General features: G+C 41.0%; 2 protein-coding genes across 5 annotated transcripts in view; one reads left to right on the top strand and one right to left on the bottom strand.

Annotated features, from left to right (window-relative positions):
- The window catches only part of B3GAT2 (beta-1,3-glucuronyltransferase 2), a 92,841-nt gene extending 71,265 nt beyond the window's left edge, over positions 1-21,576 (top strand). Inside the window, exons 3-4 of the mRNA XM_043889753.1 lie at positions 20,952-21,100; positions 21,189-21,576. Coding sequence (XP_043745688.1) covers positions 20,952-21,100; positions 21,189-21,275 — 236 coding nt within the window. The 3' untranslated portion in view covers positions 21,276-21,576. The remainder of the gene's footprint in view (positions 1-20,951; positions 21,101-21,188) is intronic.
- A 2-nt stretch (positions 21,577-21,578) lies between these two features.
- SMAP1 (small ArfGAP 1) overlaps positions 21,579-26,661 on the bottom strand; it is a 158,603-nt gene continuing 153,520 nt past the window's right edge. For all 4 annotated transcript variants that reach the window (XM_043889749.1, XM_043889751.1, XM_043889750.1 and 1 more), the window contains 3 exons: positions 25,978-26,149; positions 24,813-25,117; positions 21,579-22,510 (listed from right to left, as the gene is read on the bottom strand). In XM_043889749.1, coding sequence (XP_043745684.1) covers positions 22,367-22,510; positions 24,813-25,117; positions 25,978-26,149 — 621 coding nt within the window. In that variant the 3' untranslated portion in view covers positions 21,579-22,366. The remainder of the gene's footprint in view (positions 22,511-24,812; positions 25,118-25,977; positions 26,150-26,661) is intronic.

Raw genomic sequence — 26,661 nt, 5'->3', positions numbered from 1 at the left:
AAGCAAAGACATATCTAAATAGGAACCAAAGGGGAGAGAGAGAGAGAGAGCGAGCGAGCTGGAGTGGCTACCAGACAAGATGGACTTTAAGAAAGAAGTTGATAACAGACACAAAAAGGTTGCTTTATAATGATAAAAGTGTCAATCTATCAAGAAGATAAAGCAGTTATAAATGTGTACACATCTTAAAATGGAGATCCAAAATACATAGAGCAAAAACAACAGAAATGAAGGGAGAATAGACTTAAAGGTAATAGTTGTAAACATCAACATCCCACTTTCAGTAATAAAACAACTAGGTAGAAGGTCAATTGGGATAGAACGCTTGACAAGCACTATAATCCAGTGAGACCTACATCTAGAGAATACTTCACCCAACAGCAGCATTCTTTTCAAATGTGCAATTGAACACTCTCTAGGATAGACCGTAAAATAAGTATTAGTTTAGGCCATAAAATAAGTCTTAATAAATTTAAAATAATTGAAAGTATACAAAGTATTTTCTTGGGCCACACTGGAATGAAATTAGAAATTGAAACTAGGAATGAGTCTATAGAATTCACAAGTATGTAGAAATTAAACAGCACACTTGTAAATAACCAAGAAATCACAAGGGAATTTGGAAAGTACTGTGAGATGAACGAAAATGAAAACATACTGAAATCTATGTACAGTTCAAGCAGTGCTTAGAAGAAATTTATAGATGCAAATGCCTCTATTAAAAAGATCTCAAATCAATTGCTTAATCATTTACCATAAGAAACTATAAACAGAAGCACAAAGAAAAACCCAAATAAGCAACAGGAAGGAAACAGAATTAGAGAAAAAAATAACATATAGAAAATAGAAAAGCAATTGAGCATATCAACAAAATCAGAAGTTTGTTCTTTAAAAGCATCAACAGAATTGACAAATCTTTAGTTAGACTGCCCCAGGAAATAGAAAAGAAACGTTGTATTACAAGAATCAGGGATGAAAACAGGGACATGACTACCAACCTTACAGATGTTATTTTTATTATAAGAGAAAACTATGAAAAGTTGTATGTCAACAAATAGATAGCCTCAATGACATGGACAAATTCACCAAAAGACTATTAAATCTGACTCGAAATAAAAATCTGAATAAGCCTGTAAGACATACATCAAATTAGCAATAAGAACTTCTCACAGAAAAAAAAAAAACACCTCAGTTCTAGAAAGCTTCACTGGTAAAGCCTACCAAACATTTAAAGAATAGATAAGAAAAACCCTTCACAAACACTTCCAAAAAAACAAACATGCAGGAACACATTTGAAGTCATTCTGTCAGGCCAGTGTTGCCCTGATTCAAAACCAGGCAGCACAAAGGAAAAAAACTTGGAGACTAATATCCTTTATGAATACGGATGCAAAATTCCTAAACAAAGTACTAGTAGAGTTAATCCAGCAGCCTATAAAAGGGATGGTACACCATGACCAGGTGGAATTTATCCTTGGAGTATAAGATTAGTTCATGTGCAAAAGCCAATAAATGTAATATACTATGTCAATAAAATAAGGCACAAAGCCACATAAATCAATAAATGCAGGAAAATCATCTGACAAAGTTCAACATTTTCTCATTATCAAAACACTAGAAGAAGGTCAATAACTGAGGAATGGAAAGGAAATTTCTCAACTTGATAAATAGTGTTTATTAAAAAAAAATCAACTCAAGAGTTGAAAAATGAAAGTTTTTCATCTCAGTTCAAGAACAGGACAAGGATGACCCCTCTTGACACCACTGAACTATAAATTACAGGAAAATTAGGTGAGAGAAATAAATAAAAGGGATCCAAGTTAAAAGGAAGATCTTTTACATAATAAAACGATCTCTTACACAGCAAATCCTCAGAAATACACACATGTGCATGCATACACACATACACACACACAGAACCAATAGTGCTAAATGAATTTATCAAGTTTTCAGTTTGTAAGACCAATATATGCGTATCAGTTGTATTTCTGTACAACTGTACAATCTGAAAATGAAGTTGAAAAACAACTTCATTCACAAAAGTGTCAGAAGTAATAAAATACTTAGTAATAAATTTAACAAATGAAGTATTAGTTTTGTATACTGGAAACTGTAAAACATCACTGAGATAAATTAATGAAAAACTAAATGGAGAGACATGTTATGTTCATGGATTTAGAAGACTTAATGTTATAGGGGAGATTTGTTAATATTACTGAAATGGCATTATTCCCAAAGTTCATAGAGTCAATGCAGTTCCTCTCAAAATTTTGGCTGCCATTTTTTTTTTTTTCCAGAAACTTACATGGTGATCTTAAAATTCATATGGGAAAGCAAGGGACTCAAGAACCAAAGCAATCTTGAAAAAGAACAAAGTTGGAAGATTTACACTTCCTGATTTAAAAACTTACTGTGAAGCTGAAGTAATAAAGACAATATGGCACTGCTTTAAGATAAGCATATCAGTTAATAGGATAGAATTGACAGTCCAGCAGGAAACCCTTACATTCAGTCACGGGGTTTTGTCATGGGTGTCAAGACTGCTGAATAGAGAAAGAAAAGTCTTTACCAAAAAAAAAAAAAATGCCCAGAGTTATAAATATACCAAAGCCACTGAATTTGTATCCTTTAAAAAGGTCATTTTCAGTATATGCATTGTATCTGAATAAAGGGGGAGTAGGGAAGATTCTCTCACACACACCACTACAGAAGGCGGTGTGAGATTTTCTGGGAAGAGCTATGATAAGAGTGAGCCACCTCAGACACAAGAGTTGTCAGACATGTGGGTCTTTCTCGGGCAATTTTTCTGAGACTCTTGTGTGTGTTCAGTTTAACTGAGAACTTAGAATCTTTTCTTCTTATTATTGTTTAAAACAGGGGGAGAGAGACTTTTGAAAGTACCTGGTACCTACTGGCAATAGCGGAAGTGTACCAGAAGCCCAGTGTTCTAGGACAACTGACCACAGCAACTGTTCGAGAAAAAAAAAACCTGTAGTATCTACCCTGTGACCAGTTGATAGAGAAATTGTTGCCAAAAACAATCTTTCGGGAACTGGAAACTGTTCTATTTTGTAGGAACCCTGCTGAAATTAGATTATGTTTAGTTAGTAAAGAGAGAATGTGCTGGCGAGACAAGTATATGCTGGGGAGACTAAGTCCCTACACAACAGAAGGAGCTGACAAACACCATTGATGCCATTAACAATAGCTGAGTGGGGAAGAAGATGTTTGCTGGAATTTGCTTTTTCCTTCCCAATTTGTCTGCCCTTTCCTTCCTTCCTTCCAACATTTTTTCTTTCTTTCCCTTATTGCAAAGATTAGAACCTTCAGGATACTGTTGAATAAAGGTCAAGAACAGACATCTTGCCTCATTCAATCTTCAGTGGTTTAATTAACACTGTCTTTCACCACTGAGTATAATGTTTGTGGTAGGGTTTTGTAGATGCCCTTTATCAAGTTGAGGAAGTTCATTTCTATTTTTATTTTGCTGAGAGGTTTTTCTAAAATCATGATTAGAGGTTAGATTTTGTCAAGTGTATTTTTTTCACCTATTGAGATAATCAGATGTCTCTTTTTTCTTTTTTAGTCTCTTAATTTGATAAGTTACATTGATTCTATGTAAAGTTAAACTGACATAGCAGTCTTGAAATAAGCCTCATTTGGCCATGTTTGTTGCTGTTCAACCGCTAAGTCGTGTCAGACTCTTTGTGATCTCATGGACTGCAGCACACCAGGCTCCATCGTCCTCCATTAGCTCCCAGAAATTGTTCAAGTTCACGTCCATTGAGTCAGTGATGCTATCTAACCATCTCATCTTCTGCCACCCCTTTCTCCTTTGACCTTCGATCTTTCCCAGCATCAGAGTATTTTCCAGTGAGCTGGCTCTTCACATCAAGTGGTCCAAGTATTAGAGCTTCAGTTTCAGGTTGAACATATAGGGTTGATTTACTTTAAGATTGACTGGTTTTATCTCTGTGCAGTCCAGGGGCCTCTCAAGTTTTCTCCAAAAAAACCCAAAAACTAACGTCTTCTCCAGCACCATAATTAGAAAGCATAAATTCTTTGGCATGCAGTCTTCCTTATGGTCCAACTCTCATATTCATACATGACTACTAGAAAAACCGTAGCTTTGACTACACAGATCTTCATTGGCAAAGTGAGGTCTCTGCTTTTTAATATGCTGTCTAGGTTTGTCATAGCTTTTCTTCCAAGGAGAGGTGTCTTTTAATTTCATGCCTATAGTCACCATCCACAGTAATTTTCGGGCCTAAGAAAATAAAATGTCATTGCTTCTGCTTTTTCCTCTTCGATTTGCCATGAAGTGATGGGGCTGTATGCCATGATCTTAGTTTTTTTATTATTAGGCTTCAGGCTAGCTCTTTCAATCTCCTTTTTTACCCTCATCAAAAGGCTTTTTCGTTCCTCTTTGCTTTCTGCCATTAGACTGATATCACCTGCATATCTGAGGTTGTTGATATTTTTCCTGGCAGTCTTGATTCCAGCTTGTGAGTCATCCAGCCAGACATTTCACATGATGTACTCTGCATATAAGTTAAATAAGCAGGATGACAATATACGGTCATACTCCTTGTCATACTGTCTTGCTCCTTTCCCAATTTTGAACCAGTCTGTTGTTTCACGTCCAGTTCTGTTAAATTTTGACCTGCAAACAAGTTTCTCAGGAGACAGGTAAGAATTTTCCAGTTTGTTGTGATCCACAAAGTCAAAGGCTTTTGCACAGTCAGTGAAGCAGAAGTAGATGTTTTTCCAGAACACCCTTGCTTTCTCCATGATCCAGCAAATTGGCAATTTGATCTCTGGTTCCTCTGCCTTACCTAAATCCAGCTTGTACATCTGGAAGTTCTTGGTTCATGTACTGTTTAAGCCTAGCTTGAAGGATTTTGAGCATCTGCTGGCATGTCAAATGAGCACATTTGTACAGTAGTTTGAACATTCTTTGGCACTGCCCTTCTTTGGAATTGGAATGAAAACTGACGGTTTATCTTTTAAATTTTTGGATTCAACTTGTTAGAACTTTAAGAATTTTTCAGTGTTCATGAGGGGTGCTGGTCTGTAGTTTTCTTGTAATGTTTCTGTCTGATTCTGGCATCAGGATACTACAGGCCTCATAGAATTTGAAAAGTATTCTTACCTTTCCATTCTCTGGGAAAGTTATATTATTTCTAACTTAAACATTTGGTAGAAATCACCAATGAAGTTGTCTGAGCCTGGAAGTTCTTTTTTTTTGTTTTGTTTTGTTTTCGTAAGAAGATTTTAACTATAAACTTAACTTCTTTCACTGATTCAGGGCTATTCAGATTATTTTTCATGACTGAGCTTGATGGCTTGTACCTTTCAAGGAATTTGTCCATTTTTATCTAAGCTGTGAAATCTACTTCCATAAAGTTGTTCATAATACCCTCAGTATCATTTTAGTTTGTAGAATCTGTATCGATAATCCTCTCTCATTCTTGGTATTGGCAATTTGTGTCTTCTTTTCTCTTGATAAGTAAAAATAGATAGTGATCAGTTTTACTGAGTCCCCCCCCAAAGGACATGGTTCTGATTTCGCTGATTTTCTCTAGTGTTTTATATTGGCATTTTAGTAATTTCAGGTCATATTTATTTATAGTATCTTTTTTCTTTTCACTTTGGATTTTATTTCCTCTTCTTTTTCTAGTGCATAAAGACCAGTGGTCATGTCACTGAGTTGAGACCTTCTTGTCTAATAAAAATCTTTAGTGCCTGGTGTCAGCATCATGGCAGCGTGAGACGCTCCCTTTCTCTTCCTCAGTCTACAACCAGTAAAACATCCATAACTCAACAAGGTTTCCTCTGGCCAACATACCAGGATGCCAGAGAGTCCCAGACACCTGTGTATCTAAAGGTAGGTGAACTGGAACACAGCAGAGGCTGAGCCTGCGATCCTGACCCTTTGACCGTGGCAGGTGAGCCTCACCCCCAGAGAATCAGTAGCAGCAGGGACGTCAGTGCACACGAATCTGGATTCCGGATGCAGCGTGGCCCTTAGCTGCAGGAAACCAGGCAGGAGAGGGAGCAGAGGCTGTGGCCCCATCCCTCCCCAGCATCCCGCCACAGCATCCCTCCACAGCATCTGCGAGTCTAGTCCCTGCCTGCAGGAGCACCTCCCTATTCACACCTTACATGGCAGATACGCACAGCCCCAACTCCCCTCCAACCCCAGCTCTCTATCTCCCCCTCACTGCTGTAGAGCCTGTGGCCCAGGCAACCCGGATGCAGTGGAGGCAGGATCGAGTTGCTGGGATACCAGTGTCCCAAGGTGTGATGCAAGGGGCAGCAGCGATGCAGGCAACAGCATGAAACCAGCAACCCCCGAGACACAGCAGCAACAAGGGTCAGGGGACAGCTCTGGCAGAGGCAACGGCGTGGGGAGTGCTGACTCAACACAGAGGAATCCAAGGTGAGAGAGGCCAGAAACTTGTGCCACAGTGCCACCTGCTGAAAACCAAAGACAGGCCTCTCATTTCTAACCTGTCAAATTGTTGGAATCAAATTTTGAAAAGCTTTACCTAAATAAGAAAGGTATTCACTAGTTGAAACGCACCAACAAACGAACAATTTATCAAGTACCATTAAGAAGCATGGTAACTCAACCTCACAAAAAGAAAACAACAGCCAGAAACCAAAATTAAAATCATGAAATACTGCAGTCTAATGGATAGAGAATTCAAAATAGCTTTCATGAAGAGATTCAGTGAGCTGCCAGAAAAACTCAAAAAGGCAGTTTACTGAGCTAAGGAATAAAGTTAACACACGGAACACTTTACCAAAGAGACTGAAACTCTAAAAAAAGGACTAAATGAAAATTCTGGAGTTGAACTCAACAAAGGAGATGAAGAACACATTAGAAGGAACTGGAAATACAGCAGACTGCGTGGAAGAGAGAATTAGTGAGCCTGGAGATGTGAAAACAGAAATGATACAAATAGAAGAGGAAAGAGAAATAAGATCTAAAAAGAAAAAAAAGGAAGAAATTCTGTGAGAACTGTCCTACACCTGTAGGAAGGGCAATGTTACGGTGACGGGTATCCCAGAGGGAGAAGGGAGCAGAGAGTTTTTTTAAGGAAATAATAGCTGAGAATGTCCCAAACCTCAGAAGAAACAGGGTATACAAGTCTATAAAGCTAAGAGAACACTTAGCTACCTCAATGCTAAAAGATTGTGTTGAAGACACATTATATTAAAACTGTACAAAGTCAGTGACAAAAAGGAATTTTAAAGGCAGCCAGGGGGAAAAGGATGGTCACCTACAAAGGAAACCTCATTGGACTACCAGCAGATTTCTCAGGAGACACCATGAGGCAGGACAGAGTGGAATGGCGTACTCAAAATATTGAAAGGTAGTAAAACTGGCAGCCAATTCTATCCAGCAAAGGAGAAGTAAAGACCTTCCCAGAGAAACAAAAAGCTGGGAGACTTCACGCTAACTAGATATGCCCTATGAGAAATGTTGAAAAGGAGCTTTTTGACTATGGTGATAAATAGAATAAGAAAACTGCAATTTCTCTATCAGGATAGGTTGTTAAACAACTATAGCATAAAGATTAAAGAGGAGAGACTATAAAATAACTATAACTATTTCAGTGTGGAAAGGAACTCACAATTTGGGACCCCTCTTCATGGATCACAGCCTTGTCCTGGCGAAGGGGCTTGTATAACTCAATGAAGCTATTAGCCATGCCATGCTGGGCCACCCAAGATGGACAGGTCACTGTGGAGGGTTCTGGCAAAACACGGTCCACTGGAGGAGGGAATGGCAAATCATTCCAGTATTCTTGCTGGGAGAACCCCATGAACAGTATGAAAAGGCAAAAAGATATGACACTGGAAGATGTGTCCTCCAGGTTGACAGGTATCCAGTATACTACAGGGGAAGAGTGGAGGGCAATTACTAATAGCTCCAGAAAGACAAGCTGCTGGGCCAAAGCAGAAATGATGCTCAGTTGTGGATGTGTCTGGTGGTGAAAGTAAAGTCTGATGCTGTAAAAAGCAATATTGCATACAAACCTGGAATGTTAGGTCCATGAATCAAGGTAAATTGGACGTGGTCAAGCAGGAGATGGCAAGAGTGAACATCGACATCTTAGGAATAAGTGATCTAAAATGGACTAGAATGGGTGAATTAAATTCAGATAACTGCTATATATACGAATGTGGGCAAGAATCCCTTAGAAGAAATGGAGTAGCCCACATAGTCAACAAAAGAGTTTGAAATGCAGTAGTACTTGGGTGCTGTCTCAAAATGACAGAATGATCTCAGTTCATTTCGAAAGCAACCATTCAGTGACATAGTAATCCAAGTCTGTGCCCCAACTACTGATGCCAAAGAAGCTGAATGGTTCTATGAAGACATCTACAGGACCTTCTAGAAATAACACCAAAAAAAATGTCCTTTGTTTTCATAGGGGGGTGGGGTGCAAAAGTAGGAAGTCAAGAGATACCTGGAGTAACAGGCAAGTTTGGCCTTGGAGTACAGAATGAAGCAGGGCAAAGGCTAACAAGTTTTGTTGAGAGAACGCACTGGTCATAGCAAACACCCTCTTCCAACAACACAAGAGACAACTCTACACATGGACATCACCAGATGGACAACACCAAAATCAGATTGATTATATTCTTTGCAGTCAAAGATGGAGAAGCTCTGTACAGTCAGCAAAAACAAGACCTAGAACTGACTGTGGCTCAGAGCTTAAGCTCCTTATTGCAAAATTCAGACTTAAATTGAAGAGAGTAGGAAAAACCACTAGACCATTCAGGTATGATTCCCTTATGATTATACCCTTATGAATCCCTTATGATTATACAGTGAAGGTGGCGGATAGATTCAAGGGATTAGATCTGATAGACAGAGTGCCTGAAGAACTATGGACAGAGGTTCATTGTACAGGAGACAGTGACCAAAACCATTCCAAAGAAAAAGAAATGCAAGAAGGCAAAGTGGTTTTATGAAGAGCCATTACAAATAGCTGAGGAAAGAAGAGAGGCGAAAAGCAAGGGAGAAAGGGAAAGATATACCTAACTGAATACAGAGTTCCAGAGAACAGCAAGGAGAATAAGAAACCTTCTTCAATGAACAATGCAAAGAAGCAGAGGAAAACAATAGAATGGGAAAGACTAGAAATCTTTTCAAGAAAACTGGAGATATCAAGAGGACATTTCATGCAAAGATGGGCATAATAAAGGACAGAAACAGCAAGGACCTAACAGAGGCAGAAGAGATTAAGAAGAGATGACAGGAATACAAAGAAGAACTGTATATGACCTGGATAACCATGATGGTGTGGTCATTCACCTAGAGCCAGACATCCTGTAGTGTGAAGTCAAGAGGGCCTTAGGAAGCATTACTACCAGTAAAGCTAGTGGAGGTGATGGAATTCCAGCTGAGCTATTTCAAATCCTAAAAGATGATGCTTTTAAAATGTTGGACTCAATATGTCAGCAGATTTGGAAAACTCAGCAGTGGCCACAGGACTGGAAAAGGTCAGTTTTCATCCCAATTCCAAAGAAGAGCAGTGCCAAAGAATGTTCAAACTACCAGACAATTGCACTCATTTCACATGATAGTTTAAGTTTATGCTCAAAATCCTTCAAGCTAGGTTTCAGCAGTACATAAATTGAGACCTTCCAGATGTACAAGCTGGATTTAGAAAGACAGAGGAACCAGAGATAAAATTGCTAACAATAATTGGATCATAAAGAAAGCAAGGGAATTTCAGAAAAACATCTACTTCTGCTTCATTGACTATATTAAAGACTTTCACTGTGTGGATCACGACAAACCGTAGAAATTCTTAAAGAGATAGGAATACCACAGCTCAATACCTGCCTCCTGAAAAACCTGTAGGCAGGTCAAGAAGCAGCAGTTAGAACCTTATGTGGAACAACTGACTGGATTAGAATAGGGAGAGGAGTACATCAAGGCTGTGTACTGTCACCCTGCTTATTTAACTTATATAGAGAGTACATCATGTGAAATGCCAGGTTGGATGAATCACAAACTGGAATCAAGATTGCCAGAAATATCAAGAACCTTAGATATGCAGATGACTCCACTCTAATGGCAGAAAGTGAAGAGGAACTAATGAGCCTCTTGATGAGAGTAAGAGGAGAGTGAAAGAGCTGGCATGAAACTCAACAATAAAAAAAACTAAGATCATGACATTTGGTCCCACCACTTCATGGCAGTTAAAGGGGAAAAGGTGGAAACAGTGACAGATTTTCTTTTCTTGGTTTCCAAAATCACTGTGGATGGTGACTGCAGCCATGAAATTAAAAAAGATGCTCCTTGGAAGGAAAACTATGACAAACCTAGACAACATGTTAAAAAACAGAAACATCACTTTGCCAACAAAGGTCTCTACAGTCAAAGCTGTGGCTTTCTAGTAGTCATGTATGGATGTGAGAGTTGGACCTAAAAGAAGGCTGAGTGCCAAATAATTGATACTCTCAAACTATCGTGATGGACAAGACTCTTCAGAGTCCCTTGGAAAGCAAGGAGATCAAACCAGTCAATCCTAAAGGAAACCACCCCTAAATATTCATTGGAAGGACTGCTGTTGATGCAAGTTCTAATACTTTGGCCACCTGATGTGAAGTGCCAACTCATTGGAAAAGATCCTGATATTGGGAAAGACTGAAGGCCAAAGGAGAAGGGGGCAGCAGAAGATGAGATGGTTAAATAACATCACTGACTCAATGGACATGAATTTGAGCAAACTCCGGGAGACAGTGAAGGACAAGGAAGTCTGGTGTGCTGCAATCCATGGGGTTGCAAAGAGTCGGACATGACTTAGCGACTAAACACACACACAATTTAAGACAACAAAAACATAAAAGAGGAAAAAAAAAGAAAAGAATGGAATGATATAGGCAAATGAAAATGAGATGCAAGTAGAAGAAAATGTATTATTTTATATTTGAGGCATTTTATACAATTCTCATTGTAACCACAAAACATAAATGTAGAGCAGAAACACAAACATAAAAAATGAGGAACTCAGAAAAACATCACAGATAACCACCAAACTAACATGGCAGACAAATATAAAGAGAAAGCAACATGGAGATATAGAGCAATGAGAAACAAAAGGTTAAAATGGCAGTACTAAGTCCGCATTTATTAATTACCTTGTATGTAAATGAGGTGAATTCACCAGTCAAAAGACACAGAGTGGCTGGATGGATTAAAAATAAGACCCAAGTATATACTGCCTCCAGGAGACTCACCTCAGCTCTAAAGACAAACACAGGCTCAAAATGAAGGGATGAGAGATGATACTCAAAAGCAACCAGGTATAGACATACTCATATCAGCTAAACTAGTCTGCAAGCCAAAAATGGCAAGAGACAAAGATGGACAGTACATAATGATAAAAGAAACAATTCATCAAGAAAATGTAACAGATATGTGTATAGGAGTGTGTGTGTGTGTGTGTGTGTGTGTGTGTGTGTGTGTCTATCCTAACATAGAAGCACCAGAAAATACAAAATAATTATTAACAAACCTAAAAAGAAAGATTGAATGCAGGAGGAAAAGGGGACGACAGAGGATGAGATGGTTGGATGGTATCACCGACTCTATGGACATGAGGTTGAGTAAACTCCGGGAGTTGGTGATAGACAGGGAGGCCTGGCGTGCTGCAATTCATGGGGTCACAAAGAGTTGGACGCAACTGAGCGACTGAACTGAACTGAAAAAGAAAAAGAAAAGTTTACAGCAACACAATAATAGTAGGAGGCTTTAATGCTCCACTAACATCAGCGGGTAGATCACCCAGACAAAAGTCAACAAGAAAACAGCAGCCTTAAGTGAAATATTAGACCAGATAACCTTTATAGATTTATACACACTATTCCATCCAAATGTAGCAGAATGCACACTCTTCTCGCGTGCACATGGAACATTCTTAAGGAGAGATCATATGTTGGGTCACAAAACAAGTCTCAATTAAGAATACTGAAATCATAGCAAGCATCTTTTCTGACCAGAATGGTATGAAACTATAAATCAACTATAAGCAGAAAGCTGGAAAAATGACAAATATGTAGAGACTTCAGAACATGCTACTGAATAACTCCTGGGTCAATGAGGAAATCAAGGGAGAAATTAAAAAATACCTAAAGACAAATGAAGATGAAAGTACCAAAATCTATGGGATGCAGTAAAATGGTACTAGGAGGAAATTTTATAGCAATATAAACCTGTCTCAAGAAACGAGAAAAATTCAAACAATTTAACCTTATACCTAAATGAACTAGAAAAAGAACAAATAAAGCCCAAAGTGAGCAGAAGGAAGGAGATAGTGAAGATCACAGTGGAAATAAACGAAATACAGACTATAAAGACAATAGAAGAGATCAAGGAAACTAAGAGCTGATTCTTTGAAAATGTTTAAAAAAAAAAAAAAGCAAATCAGATAAATGAAATCAGGAATGAAAGAGAAGAAATTGCAAAGGACACAACAGAAATAAAAAGTTTTATAAGCGAATACTATGAATAGCTGTATGTCAACAAATTGGGTAACCTAGAAGAAATGGATGAAGTCTAGGAATCATATAACCTTCCAAGACTGAATCATGAAGAAACAGAAACTATGAATAGGCCAATCACTAGGAAGGAGATTGAACCAGTAATCAAGAAAACCCCCCTAAAAACAAAACTCCAGAACCAAATGGCTTCACAGGAGAATTCTACCAAAAATTCAAAGAAGATTTAATACCTGTGCTTCTCAAATTCTTCCCAAGAAACTTGAACAGGAAGGAATGCTGCATAACTTAATAATAATGAAGTCAACATTACCCTGTTCCCAAAGGCAAAAGAAGAAACAGACAAAAATGAAAATTACAGGCCAGTATCTTATGAGCACAGATGCAAAAAACCTCAACAAAATATTAGCAAACTAACTACATTAAAAGGATCATAAGTCATGATCAAGTGGGATTTATTCTAAGGATGCAAGGACTGTTCAACATCTGCAAATCAATCAGCATGATACATCACCTTAACAAAATGAAAGATATATATACAATATATAATATATATATAATAAATAGATGCAGAAAAAGCATTTGACAAAATACAACACCCATTCATAGAAAAACCCTCAATAAAATGGATATAGAAGGAACATATATAACATAATAAAAGCTATATATGGCAAACCCACAGCTAACATTATATTCAACTATGAAAAACTGAAAGCTATCAGATCAGGACAAGACAAGGTTACCCACTCTTATTAACATAGTATTAGAAGTCCTAGCCAGAGCTGTCAAGAAAAAGATATAAAGGGCACACCAATTGGAAAGGAAAAAGTAAAACAGTCACTACTTACAGATGATATGATAACTATATATACAAAACCCTAAAGTCTCCATCAAAAAAAAAACAACTATTAGAAGTAATAAAGGAATACAGTAAAGTTTCAGGGTATAAAATTAGTATACAGAAATCAGTTGTTTCTATATACTAACAATGAATTATCAGAAAGAGAAATTAAGAAATACCATTTGTAATTTTAAAAAATACATTGGAATAAATTTAACCAAAGAGGTAAAAAACCTGCATACTGAAAGCTATAAGACACTGATGAAAGAAACTGAAGATGCAAAGAAGTGGAGTTAATGTATGCTCATGGGTTGGAAAAATTAACATTGTTAAAATCACATGGCACAATCTACAGATTCAATGCAATCCCTATCAAAATCCCAATGACATTTTCCACAGAAAATGGATAAAACAAAAAATTCTAAAATGTATATGGATCCACAAGAGACCCCCAAATAGCCAAAAAAAAAAAAAAATAGTGACAAAGAATGAAGCTGGAGGTATCATGCTCCCTGATTTCAAACTATACTATAAAGCTATAGTAATCAAAATACCATAGTATTGGCAGAAAAATAGACACATAGATAAATGGAATGGAATTGAGGCCCCAGGAATAAATCCACATGTATATGAACAATTAACACATAAAAAAGGAGCAAGGAACATAAAATGGTGAAAGGACAGCTCTTTAATAAATGATGTTGGGAAAACTAGACAGTGACATGCAAAACAGTGAAACATGACCATCAGCTTACACCATACACAAAATTAACCTAAAATGGATTAAAGACATGAACATAAGGTCTGAAACTACAAAGCTCTTAGGTGAAACCACAGCAGTATATTGTTTACATTGACCTTAGCAATATCTTACTGGATGTATTTCCTCAGACAAGGAAAACAAAGGCAAAAATAAACAACTGGGACTACATCCAACTAGAAAGCTTCTGCACAGAAAAGGAAATCGTAACAAAACGAAAACACAACCTACCAAATGGGAGATATTTGTAAATCATATATCCGATAAGGCACTAAAATCCAAAATATATAAAGAACTCATACAGCTCAAGAATAACAACAACAACAAAAATCCTGATTAAAAATTGGGCAGATGATCTGAATACTTTTCCAAAGTAGACATACAGATGGCCAACAGGCACACGAAAAGATGTTAAACATCACTAATTATTAGGGAGATGCAAATCAAAAGCGCGATGAGATACCATCTCACACCCGTGAGAATGGCTATCACCAAAAGGGCAAGAAAAACAAATGTTGGAAAGGATGTGGAGAAAAGGGTACACTCCCACACGGTTTGTGGGAATGTAAATTAGCACAGCCACCATAGCAGCTATGGTGTGTAAAATGGAATGGAGATTCCTAAAAAACATTAAGAATGATTAACTTCTAGCTATTCTACTTCTGGATATTTATCCAAGGAACACAAAAACACTAATTCAAAGAAACATACTGCCTGTGTTCACTGCAGTATTATTTACAATAGCCGAGATATAGAAATGGCCTAAGTGCCCCTCAGTGAATGGAGTGGATGAAGAAGATGTGGTAATACACCCAATAGAGTCCGCTATTTAAAAAAAGAAAAAGATGAAATCCTGCCATTTGTGACAACAAGGGATGGACTTTGAGAGTTATTATGCTAAGTGAAATAAATCAGATAAAGACATTTAAATATGGTATGATTTCACTCATGTGTGGAATCTAGAAATACACAAATACAAAAATATACAAACGAACCAAACAAGAGAGACACGTAGACATAGAGAACAGAGTAGTGGTTACCAGAGAGAAGGCCAAATGGGTAGAGGCTCCGCTTTTTGTAATGATCACACTGCAAAGTATATAGAAGTTGAACTATAATATTGTACACATGAAACTTATGTTTCTAGTGATTCTGTTTTATACATATATATTTTTTCTATCTCTTCCAGATAGGTTATTACAAGATATTGAGTACAGTTCCTTTGCTGTACAGTAAATCCTTGTTGGTTATGTATTTTATATATAGGAGTATGTGTATGTTAATCCCAAGCTCCTAATTTATCTTCCCTGTTTCCCCTTTGGTGACCGTAAATTTGTTTTCTATGCCTGTGAGTCAGATTCTGGTTTTGTAAATAAGTTCACTTGTATCATAGTTTAGATTCCACACAGAGGTGATATCATGGTATTTGTCTCTGTCTGGCTCACTTCACTTAGTCTGATAATCTCTAGGCCCATCCGTGTTGCTGCAAAAGGCATTCTTTCCTCCTTTTTCTGACTGATACGCCATTGTACCACATCTTCTTTGCCCATTCCTCTGTTGGACACTGAGGTTGCCTCCATGCCTTGGCTATTATAAGTAGTGCCGCTCTGAATAGGGTCGCTGAGTCAGCACGCCTGAGCAACTAACCATGAACACAAACACTGGGGAGGGGGAGGCATATATATTTTCAAATTATAGTTTTCTCCAGGTACATGCTCAGGAGTGGATTGCTGGATCTTCTGGTAATATAACATCATAAACCAAATGTTACCTCAATAAAAAGATTTTACAAATGTTTAGTGCTTTAAAAAAACTTCACTTGGCTGCTCAGGTCACAGTTGCGGCATGCAGAATCTTCCTCCTGGCTTGTGAAATCTTTGTTGCATCACGAAGGGTCTCTTGTTGAGGTGCACGATTCTTTAGTTGTGATGCACAGGCTTAGATGCTTCTTGGCATGTGGGATCTTAGTTCCCCTACCAAGGGTTGAACCCGCATCCTCTGCATTGCAAGGCAGCTTCTTAGCCACTGGACAACCAGGGAAGTCTCTAGTGCTTTTAAAAGTAATTTTTCACCTAAGTACTGCTTTAGATGCATTTCACAAATTTTGATGTTTTTGTTTTCAGTTTACCATTTTTTTCATTCTTTTCTTTGATTTATACTTAGAATTATGTGGTTTAGTTTCCAGATATTTGGGAGCTTTTCCAGGTATCTGTATATTATTGATTTCTATTTTAATTTCATTGTGATTAGAGAAATATTTGAGGCAATTTGCATTCTTTTACATTTATTGAGACTTGACTTATGGCCCAGACTGAGGCCTATTTTAATAATGTCCCACGTGCACTTGAAAAGAAAGTGTATTCTGCCGTGTTGGGCGGGGTCCCTGGTAGCTCAGCTGGTAAAGAATCCGCCTGCAATGCAGGAGACCTTGGTTTGATTGCTGGGTAGGGGAAGAACTCCTGGAGAAGGGATAGGCTGCCACTCCAGTGTTCTTGAGCTTCCCTGTGGCTCAGCTGGTAAAAAATCCACTTGCAATGCGGGAGACCTGGGTTTGATCCCTGGGTTGGGAAGATCCCCTGGAGGAGGTCATGGCAACCCACTCCAGTATTCTTGCCTGAAGAATCTACAGTCCATGGAGTCGCAAAGAGTCAGACAGGACTGAGACTAAGCAGAATTTACTAAGTGACAAATTTAAGGTCAAGTTGGTTGACAGGGTTAAGTCTTAAATATTCTTTCCTTTTTCAAATTTAGAAACATTTCAGTTGCTATTCTTCAAATATTTTTTTTCTATCCCCTGCTCCCACCTTCCATTCTGTTTCCATGACGTGTGTGTGTGTGTGTGTGTGTGTGTGTGTGTGTGTGTGTGTGTGTATTGGTGTTTTTCCTTTTGTGTTTCCTTTTGGTGGTTTCTATTATTTATTAATCTTTTATTCTGCAGTGTCTTATAAACTATTAATCTCACCTAGAGTATTTTTCATCTCATTGTATTTCATCAAAGTGACCTCACTTTGTTCTACTTAGCATGTTTAACCTTTCCCCTACCTTTTTGAACATCTTAACTGTTTTTATTAATGTTTTAATATTCTTGTTCTATACTTCTATCATCTGTGTCATTTCTGTTGACTGAGTATGGGATTATAATTCCCTGCTTCTTTGCTCATCTGGTCATTTTTGTATCTCAGGCATTTAAAAGTTTGTTGTTAGGTACCAGAAAAAAATGTGTTCAGTTACTTATAATAGATTGTATTTTTATATATTTATTTTACATACATATATACACACATGTATGTAAAAATAAATGCATATATAAATATTTTACATACATATATACACGCACATGGGCTTCCCTGGTGGCTGAGGTGGTAAAGCATCTGCCTACCATGCTGGAGACTTGGGTTCAATCCCTGGGTCAGGAAGATCCCCTAGGTCAGGAAATGACACCTCACTCCAGTACTCTCGCCTGGAAAATTCCATGGACAGAGGAGCCTGGTAGGCTACAGTCCACATGATCGCAAAGAGTCGGACACGACCGAGCAACTTCACACACAAAAAAACAGGAAATACACACCCATATGTAACTATACACATGTAGGTTATATAAGTAATTTACTATTAGCTTTTTTGCTGGGATACATGAAGTTACTTAGAAACCTTCTGCTCTTTTCCAGGCTTACCTTGAGGCATGTAGGCAAAACCAGCCCAGGCTTCCTCTTAGTGCCCATCCGGCCTCACGGTGGACCAGCGGCCGTGCGGGCACTCTCCCCGGTGCCCTGCTGTTGCCCGCTGCACAGCCCGCGGGCTGTGGGGCATGTGGCCAGTCCAGCCCCGACAGGCCTCCAGGGACCGATCCACCTGCCTCTTTCCAGTGCTTCCTGTTCTGGCCTCAGGGAGTCTCAGCAGCCTCTGCTCCAGACCCAGTGGGACTGGGGGTGAGCGCTCTGCAGACAGCCACGCTCCTGCTCCCCAGGGTGATGCCCCATGACTTCCAGGTGTCTTGTCCTACCCGAGTTCTCAGCTCGGAGGCAGCAGGGCTGTGTGTGTTCCCCTCCCAGGGGTGTAGCCTTGAAACTCGCATCAGGAAGGAATCTTGGGCTCACATCCGTCTCTCTTCTTGGAAATCTGTCCTGTGCACCTCTTTCCCAACATCTAGAAACTACTTTTTCAAATGATTTGTCTGGTTTTTACAGCAACAAAGAAACCCAGGCCTTGCGGCTTTAGCCTTATGTCCTTAGGTGGTGAATACACGCTGGGCCAGCCTGTGCTTCTGACTGGGAGGGACTAGACCCCCCTGCCCTATTCCATCTGTGGAAGCCAGGAGATCCTGCTCTGTGAAAGGGAACAACCAGTGTTCATTTGCACTTCATTTTTTACCCAACTGACCAGAATAGAGAGTCCTACTCCCATGATTTTTGTAAGGCTCCCAGAGTCTCAAAAGCTTCTGAAAAACATTTTTAAAGCTAACATTTCAATTTCACTGACAAAAAGGAAGGGTACATACTTGAGGCATAAATACCTGTAAATGAAGAAAACTGTTGGAAGCAATGGTTTAGGATGCTTGTTCAGCTTTCAGAAGGTGAGTCCTCACCCCGAGGTTCACAGCAGGTTGAGACGATGCCCAGGGCTTGGCCTGATCACCGAGTGGTTTCTGGTGCTGCTTCCTCTGGAGACCTCACCGAGCAAGGCCTGGCAAAGGGGGAAGGGGTCTGAACTGCCCCCCAACCCACTTTGTATTACATAGAAAACCACTCTGCTGTGGTGGTGAGCTGGCCACCAGTGGGGCCAGGACAAGGCCTTGCAGCAAAGCAGCGTGTAGCTTCCCACTGGCCGTCACCTTTGCCTGAGCAGTGGACTCTGCCTCAGAACTGCTGTTAAGAGCCTGCAGGATATTCCTGAGCTAAGGAAATCGAGAAAACACTGAATCCTCCAGTGGTCACGATGATGAATGTGTTAATCTTAGGGAAAATGAAGGGGAACAGATCAAAGCGGCTTCATATAATTTTCACAGTGACTTCTGTACAACTGGGATCCTGTTTTTGTTTTTTTTTTAATGAGAATGAGAAAATAAAATCAGTACCTTGAAGCCATGTGAGAAATACACCAGGAGAAATACACCTCCTGCCCTTGAGAAGGGCAGGTGCTGAATTAGGAAAAGAGAATGAAGCCTACTGAGAAAACACATTTAGAAAACCAGAAACCTTTTAATCCTTAATCTGAGTTGACTGAGTAGAAGTCACTTTATTGTGTTAATTTGAACCTTTGGCTTTTGGGGGACCCACGACTGTTGGAGCTACATGAGGAAGGCTTCAGACTTGTTAGCAAAGTGGGGTGAAATGCAGGTGACCTATGCCACCTCCCCTCATGATATTAATAATATTTAAGATGGAATTTACATTTATGTGTTTTAGGGTCCTTTGAATGGAGCTGTGCAGTTAGTGGGGTCTTTCTGTTCCCTAATTTCACATCAGACCTGAGGGGAGAGGGTGTGATGCCTCTCATGGATGAGGAAATGGGGGTTTCAGAATCGAGAAAGGCTGAGTGGCTGGGCCAGTTCTCAGCTACAAGGACCCACAGGAAATGGAGGCTGCTGACTCTGCATTCTGCCGGGACATGCCGTCCCCGCCGGGACTGGTGGATACATCGGGCCGGTCCTGGGATGGCTGTAATCTGCAATCATCTCCTTGTTCTGCCCCACTCAGGCCCTCTGTACCCGCCAGTCTGTAGGTGGCACAGTGGTGTCTCCCCAGAAGGCAGTGGGGCTGGGAGCACAGGTCGGGCCAGGCGGCACCTGCAGAGGTTGAGAGGATGCCGCTGGGCATTCCCACAGCTCCCCACGACTGCCTGCAATCATCCCATACTTGGCTAATGATACTTTTGCAAAAAGCAGCATAAATCACCTCAGTTCGTGTAAGGAAGGGCAAAAACTTGCTAAGAAAATGTTCCTGGGGATTGGTCCTCCTGACCGTAGAAGGTGCCTGGCTTTACAGTCAGCTTAGGCGTAAGGGGCAGAGGTCGGGCATCAGCCTTCTAACAATCACGACGTCTGTGACAGCTGCTTGCAGACACGCCTTGTGGCACACTTGGTGAGTCTTTAACACTGACTTTGTCAAACCACAGATTAGATAGCAATGACTTTTCCTTAAGGTCAGATCATTTAAGGAAACTGACACTAATCTGTTTCCCTGAAAAGTGAAATACAGAAACCAAATTTATCAAATGGCCTGCTATCTCCTGAACTTACAGCCCCGACCTCCTGAAGATGGAATCAAATTGAAAACTTACAGCAAATGACGATCACAGAGTATTCACTTCCCAGCTAACTGACTTGACTTGTATTGCTCAGTCTTCTGACTGCAAGGGCCATCAGAGCAGTGCTGCCTTCGGCAGGGACACGGGGAGGTCATCAGAGGTCAGGCAGGGTAGGGACTCCCCCAGGGACAGGCAGTCTGTGCGCTTTTCAGCTGTGTTCAGCCTCAGTCATTCCCGAAGGGTGAAAGTGGAGGTATGATGACGTCCACGAATTGCACCCGCTATTTTAACAAGAGGCCAGACTTTATACTTTACAGTTGGCCCTCCCCATCCCCGGGCACAGACCTTGATCGGGGCAGCAGACTGTGGTGTCAAGAGAGACTGTCCTTCTGAGACTGTCAAGCAGGTAATGCTCTGGGTCACCTCTGTGAACCAAGACTTGGCCTAAAATAGGTACTGAAAAAACAAGTTCTGATGTGACCAAAATTATATATATATATATATATATATATATTTTTTTTTTTTTTTTAAGTACACCAATATCTTAGACTTTTTTTTTAAACTTTTCTTATAAAGGATTTGCTGTAAGCCTTCAGGTCATCTTGTCCAACCCCAAAGCCGTATTTAAGCGCCGTGGGTCCCAGCCTGGGATGCAGGAATCTGACTTTTTGAGACAGATCACGACCGTTGAAGAACTGGAACCAAAAGCAAGTAACTGCACCAAGGTACTCCCTTCACCTGTGCCAACTGCCCTCGCCCTTACCCTTGCCATGTGTCTGCCTGAGCGTGCCTACCCACCAGGTCTCCCCCCAGGTCCTCGTGTGGCACACTCGGACGGAGAAGGCGAACCTCGCCAACGAGCCCAAGTACCACCTGGACACCGTGACGATTGAGGTGTGACGGGGCTGCCCTGCGCCTCGGGCGTGGGACGCCGCGCAGCAGGTGCAGACTCGGCTCCTGTCTCCATTTGTTCTGCATGTTCCCCTACGACCTGGACAGTCTGTACGGTACAGCCGAGGGCACGCAGGGTACCACTCGGAGAATCTTACTTTTATTCCCCCCGTTTGGCCTTATAATTGTTACAACTGAACAGGTTTTTGAAACAGATGACAAGTTCCCAATTGTGACTTTGCAACATGAAGTAATTTTTGTCAGGTTGCTGGCAGTATATGTCACAGGAAATAAAACCCACACAAAAAGGTCTATGGATTCATCTGTTTAATACAGGGATATGACATTTGTCAGTACTAGGCACCATAAAATGTAAACACAATCACTGTCATAAACCTGGATACACCTTCAAGGACTGAGTGGCTTGTTTAGTTACCCTGTTTGCGTCTAGTGCGGAGGAAGGTCTCTTGCTAGCACTATGTATACATAGGAAAAGATCCCAATTCCAAGGAAGGCAGGTAAAATCTGACTTCTTCAAACACGTGTTCAACTAAGTTGTGTCGTAACATCCAGGTTTATCTTCCTTTCACTAACCACGTTCCCTGTTAAGCACATCATAACAACAGCACAGTGAGGTGAATGTGACATAAAAGAGTCTGGGTACACTAGAAAACAGTGCTCGGTGATACATGGACATTCTATTTATATGATTAAACATTTGATCATACAGTACCTTCCTACAGGATTACTGGCTAATCTGGGGGTGGGGCTCATACTGTTAGAGGTATTACTAACATGATAACTACTTCCCTTATATGCAAACATGAGAGCTATAATTTCATCGAGAGGGAAACTGATTATGCACGTTGACTGAGCAGCTTCCCAGAGACTGTGTCTGCGAAATCCTGGGAACTGTGAGCAAAGCTGCCCTCGACAGGGACGGTTTCTCAACCTGCTTTTCACCACAGCACATTCAATCAGCACAGACCAACACGGTCAATCAGGTCTTCATATGAACAAAGGGGGGAAAAGAAAAAACAGGTATGTACATGAATGGACAGGGGAGGCAGGTATGTCTGAGCGGGAATGCTGGTGGGGGCTCACTTCCACAGCTGCGTGCTGAGTGTCTGCCCCGACGAGCTCCCGGACCACCCCGCGGCCCCCGCCGAGGTGCTGGGCGGCGGCCCGAAGCCCGCTGCCGACGCCACGCCACCCAGGCTCAGGCCAGCCATCTGCTGGTTCACCTGCGAACACAGAAAAGCCGCCTTCACTTCCAGCCCTTGTTTCTTCAGCCACCGCTACACACTGTTCACAGCCAGCCTATGTCACCAGAGGCAGCCTTTACTTGAAGTTGACACAGTCAGACTTGGAAGTGTAATAACCATTCTAAGTACTTTTCATCCATGTGAAAAGCAATCCGAGCCCTGGGGGAAAAGCAGACGACCACACAATGCTTTCTCTTGGCCTCCATTTCCTTCCATGTGTTAGCCCTGCCCACCAAGTGATCTCAAATCAGTTTATAGTTATTAACTTTCTGGCCTCAATTTCTTGTCCCCCAAAGATGAACCACAAGTGAAAAAAGTACCAAGGCAATCTTTGAATTCGTATCTGGATATACTACTCCAACTTTCAACTACACTAGAATAGAGTACTTTTGACTACTAAAGACTAAGGGAATGTTTGAAAATAAAATACTCCAAAACTATGAATTGTATATGATGGCAATTCTTCTGCCATTACTCAAGTCTTAAATACCTCTATATACTTTCTACATATTAAAAAGTCATAACACATAAACACTTATTTCTCTTTTGCTTAGCCAACTACATAAATATCTAAAATTAATTTTCATTATATGACAACAGGGGTAGGATTACATGTACTTTTCTTCTAGACTGGAGTCGTGTGTGTACATAATAAGCCTCCTGTGCTTGGTTATGTCTGACCCTTTGCCGCCCCTGGATGGTAGCCCACCAGACTCCTCTCTATGGGATTCTCCAGGCAAGAATACTGGAGTGGGTTGCCACTTCTTGCTCCAGGGGATTTTCCCATTGCAGGAACTGAACCTCCGTCTCCTGCACTGGCAGGCGGATTCTCTACCATAAGGACCACCAGGGCAGCTCAAGGCTCCTGAGCCTTCCCCTTCTCACTTCTAAGACTGATGGGGAGTGACGGAAAGGCAGGGACATTTACCACAAAGTACAGTGGACTCAAACCTGTGCTCAGGGTTGAACGGTATTAATAAACACAGTTCATCTGTCAGCAGTTCTTCAAAGACAGTAATATTAACCACATCACCGGTGAGGCATTGTGTTTGGAGGGGCAGGTCACTTCTTCCCAGGTGCTAAAGGATGTTTTAACCCCCTTCCATGGCCCGCAAGAGTGTCCCCTTCGGCACACCCAGAAGTAAGGCAGGTAAGCCCCCCCGGTTCAGTGGCCACCCCAACCTGAGCAAGGTCTACACTAGCATTCTGACCACACAAAGGTTCTTACTGACATTTGGCACTTACAATTTTTGAAATTCCCAGGGAGCAGAGACCAGTGTCATATAAACACTCCTTTAAACAGTGATAGTAAAAATTACTTGAAAAATTCATGGGCTATACAGTGATTTTGCTAATGTTAATTAAAAATCACTATATACAGTCCTATTCTCTGAATGCTGCCGAGAACAGAAATCAAGGGCAGCCAGACACCAGAGGAACATCAAACACGAAGCATACAAAGAAGAAAGCATACAAAGGGAGACGAACCTCCGTCTGAGGTCTCTGTCTATGGAGCCAGAGAGAAGTCAGAATGGGTTTGAAAGAGGAAACACTAAAATGCCGTCTCCCAGCTCTGAACTAACAGGCAGAAATGGGATCTCGTAACATAAGACGTAGGACACAAATAAGGACTTGTTCGTATCTTACGGGAATTATCGAACTAGTGGGTATTCTTTTTAAACATAAATGTGATTATAGTGTAAGAAATACAACTCTACAAACATATTTGAACAAAAAGATTCTTTATACATCCATGCACAGTAGCCATGGAGAACAGCCTAGATCTCTCAGAAATAGCGCCGTGAGAATGCAAGGCTGGGTTTGTTTTTTTTCTAATTTTGAAAGTTACCAAGAACCCTTGAAATTATTAGCAAAGATAGATTAATCTAAGTTGTCTACACAAACTCCCTACCAGGGTGAAGGTAGATTGATCTAAGTTGTCTACACAAACTCCTAACCATGGAGCTGGGTTAAGGCTTGGCATGCTAATTTCAAAAGATGCCCAAGATAATGTCTATCTGTTATACAAACAATTGAGGGACACTCACCATTACAGCTGTGCTGATATCCAAAATGAAAAACTACACAACAGTCTCTACAGAATGTTCTAAATACAGGAGCAATGGCAGCTCATTTGTCTATCTGAGGAGACAGTTTTGACCTTTTATAACATTATCCCTACTTAATTCTTTCTGCCAGATTGTTAAGAGTTAAAAAAAACAAACCCGTTGAGCAGACAGACCTGGTCTGACCCTGGAGAGGCGGGGGGGTAGGTGCCTACCTGCGGGAGGTTCCATGGGCTCTGCGGAGCTGGCTGCAGGCCAAATTTCCCCTGGGCTGTGCCCATGTGCGGGACCATCCCTGGGGGCCCGACCACGCCCTGCGCGAGCGGCATCACAGCAGTCTGCGCGCTGCCCATGAATCCGTTGGGCACCGGCACGCCCACCATCATGCCCGCGCTCGGCCCCAGCGAGCTGCCCACCAGGCCAGGCGCCGCGGGCACAGGCACGCCCATGGACGGGAAGCCTGGAAACGCAGCCGGTGCTTGTGAGGTAAACGGTAGATTCGTGGGTCCCATAAACACACCTGCAGCAGAAGAACCAAGCAAAGAAACGCGTGAGACAACAGGGCTATTGCACACTGCTGCCCTCGCTGAGCGCAGACAAAGGATGACCATCTCTAAACTGCCCACGGCAGAGACTTTAATTCCGGTCTGGCTGCTCCTTCGCTCAGGCCAGCTCTCACCTACACACCCTCAGAGCCGGTGACTTCCAGAAAGCAGACAAATCAGCTACGAGCCAGAGCAAATTAGGGGGGATGAATCTTGTGCAGGGGGCCACAGAACATGCCCACTGTGAAGACCGGACGACACAGCAGGGGCTGCTGCTGCTCTGCATGCTCATCTCTCACAACCAGATAAACAGTCAGAGACGACAGCATCTGGCTTTAATGGAAGCAGCTGGGACGTCATATAATTTCAGTTCACATGAGATGCAGCCCATTATTTCAGAGGAAATGACAGATTAAAACTGCAAACAGTAAATCTTACCATGCTAGTATTTCTTTATAATTATATTAAAAAAAAAAAACTCAGAGTTCTTTTGATTTCATGTGTTATCTCAGACTTACTGCTTAACTTAGAGAAAAAAATACCACAGTGTACAGTTATAAGCTTCATGCAAATCAAGCTTAAAGATAATCCATTTCCTGTAAGGCTTGTGAAACAATATTAAGTAATATGACACCAAGCTGTTAATCCCAAATGAATAACATTTTGTGCATCCTGTATATGCTTTCTATTTCCTAATGCTTCTTTCATGTCAGTTTTGTAGTTGTGCAAACTGCAACAACATAAGCTCTCATTACACAGGAATAATAGGGAAGAAATATAATTGACATTCTAAAACCACAACGGATGCACTGAAAGCAGGTTTCCGGTGAATTACCAGGAGCACTCTGCTGCTGGATGGCCCCGGCGCCATACAGAGACAAGATGGAGTCTTTGGAGAGCTGCTTCTTGGCCACCTCTTCTGACTTTGCAGCTTGCTCAGTGAACAGATCCAGATCCCCAGATGTCACTGCAGACAGAGTGGCAGCTGCTGGTGCAGAGGACGTCCCCTGAGACAGATACCAAAACAGGCTGTTGAATTCCACATCACAAACCAGCGCTCACCCATCCTTGGAATCCACATGAAGCTGTGAAATTAGAAACTAAACAACCGCAGAAGGTGAAATGGTAACACTGAAGAGAATCACTCCCAAGCCCACACAGGACCAACAAGCAGGTAAAGGGATGACACTTCCTGTTTTGAATCTGTAAATGTAAACGAAGTAGACAGAACCTCTGATGCAGAACTTTGCCCATCACATCCTGACCTCAGTGGCTTCAACAACAGGCACGTAGTGCGGCCCGAGGACCAGGATTCCTGGGAGATGTCTGGGCATCTCCTGCAGCAATTACTGCTTCAAAGGAATGGGTATCCCTTAGAATAAAGCACATTTCTACAGCTATAGCAGACTGCAAGAAGGTCCCATAATGACTGATTTTGTCATCTCTGGGAGAAAAAAAGTTTTGTTCTTCAAAAGCAACATCATGATATTTTTATGAACCTAATCCAACCCATTTTAAC

Source organism: Cervus elaphus, chromosome 28 (assembly GCF_910594005.1).
Source record: "Cervus elaphus chromosome 28, mCerEla1.1, whole genome shotgun sequence".
Classification (NCBI taxonomy): domain Eukaryota; kingdom Metazoa; phylum Chordata; class Mammalia; order Artiodactyla; family Cervidae; genus Cervus; species Cervus elaphus.
The sequence above is the reverse complement of the archived record's forward strand: the minus strand, read 5'-3'. Positions and strand labels throughout refer to the sequence as shown.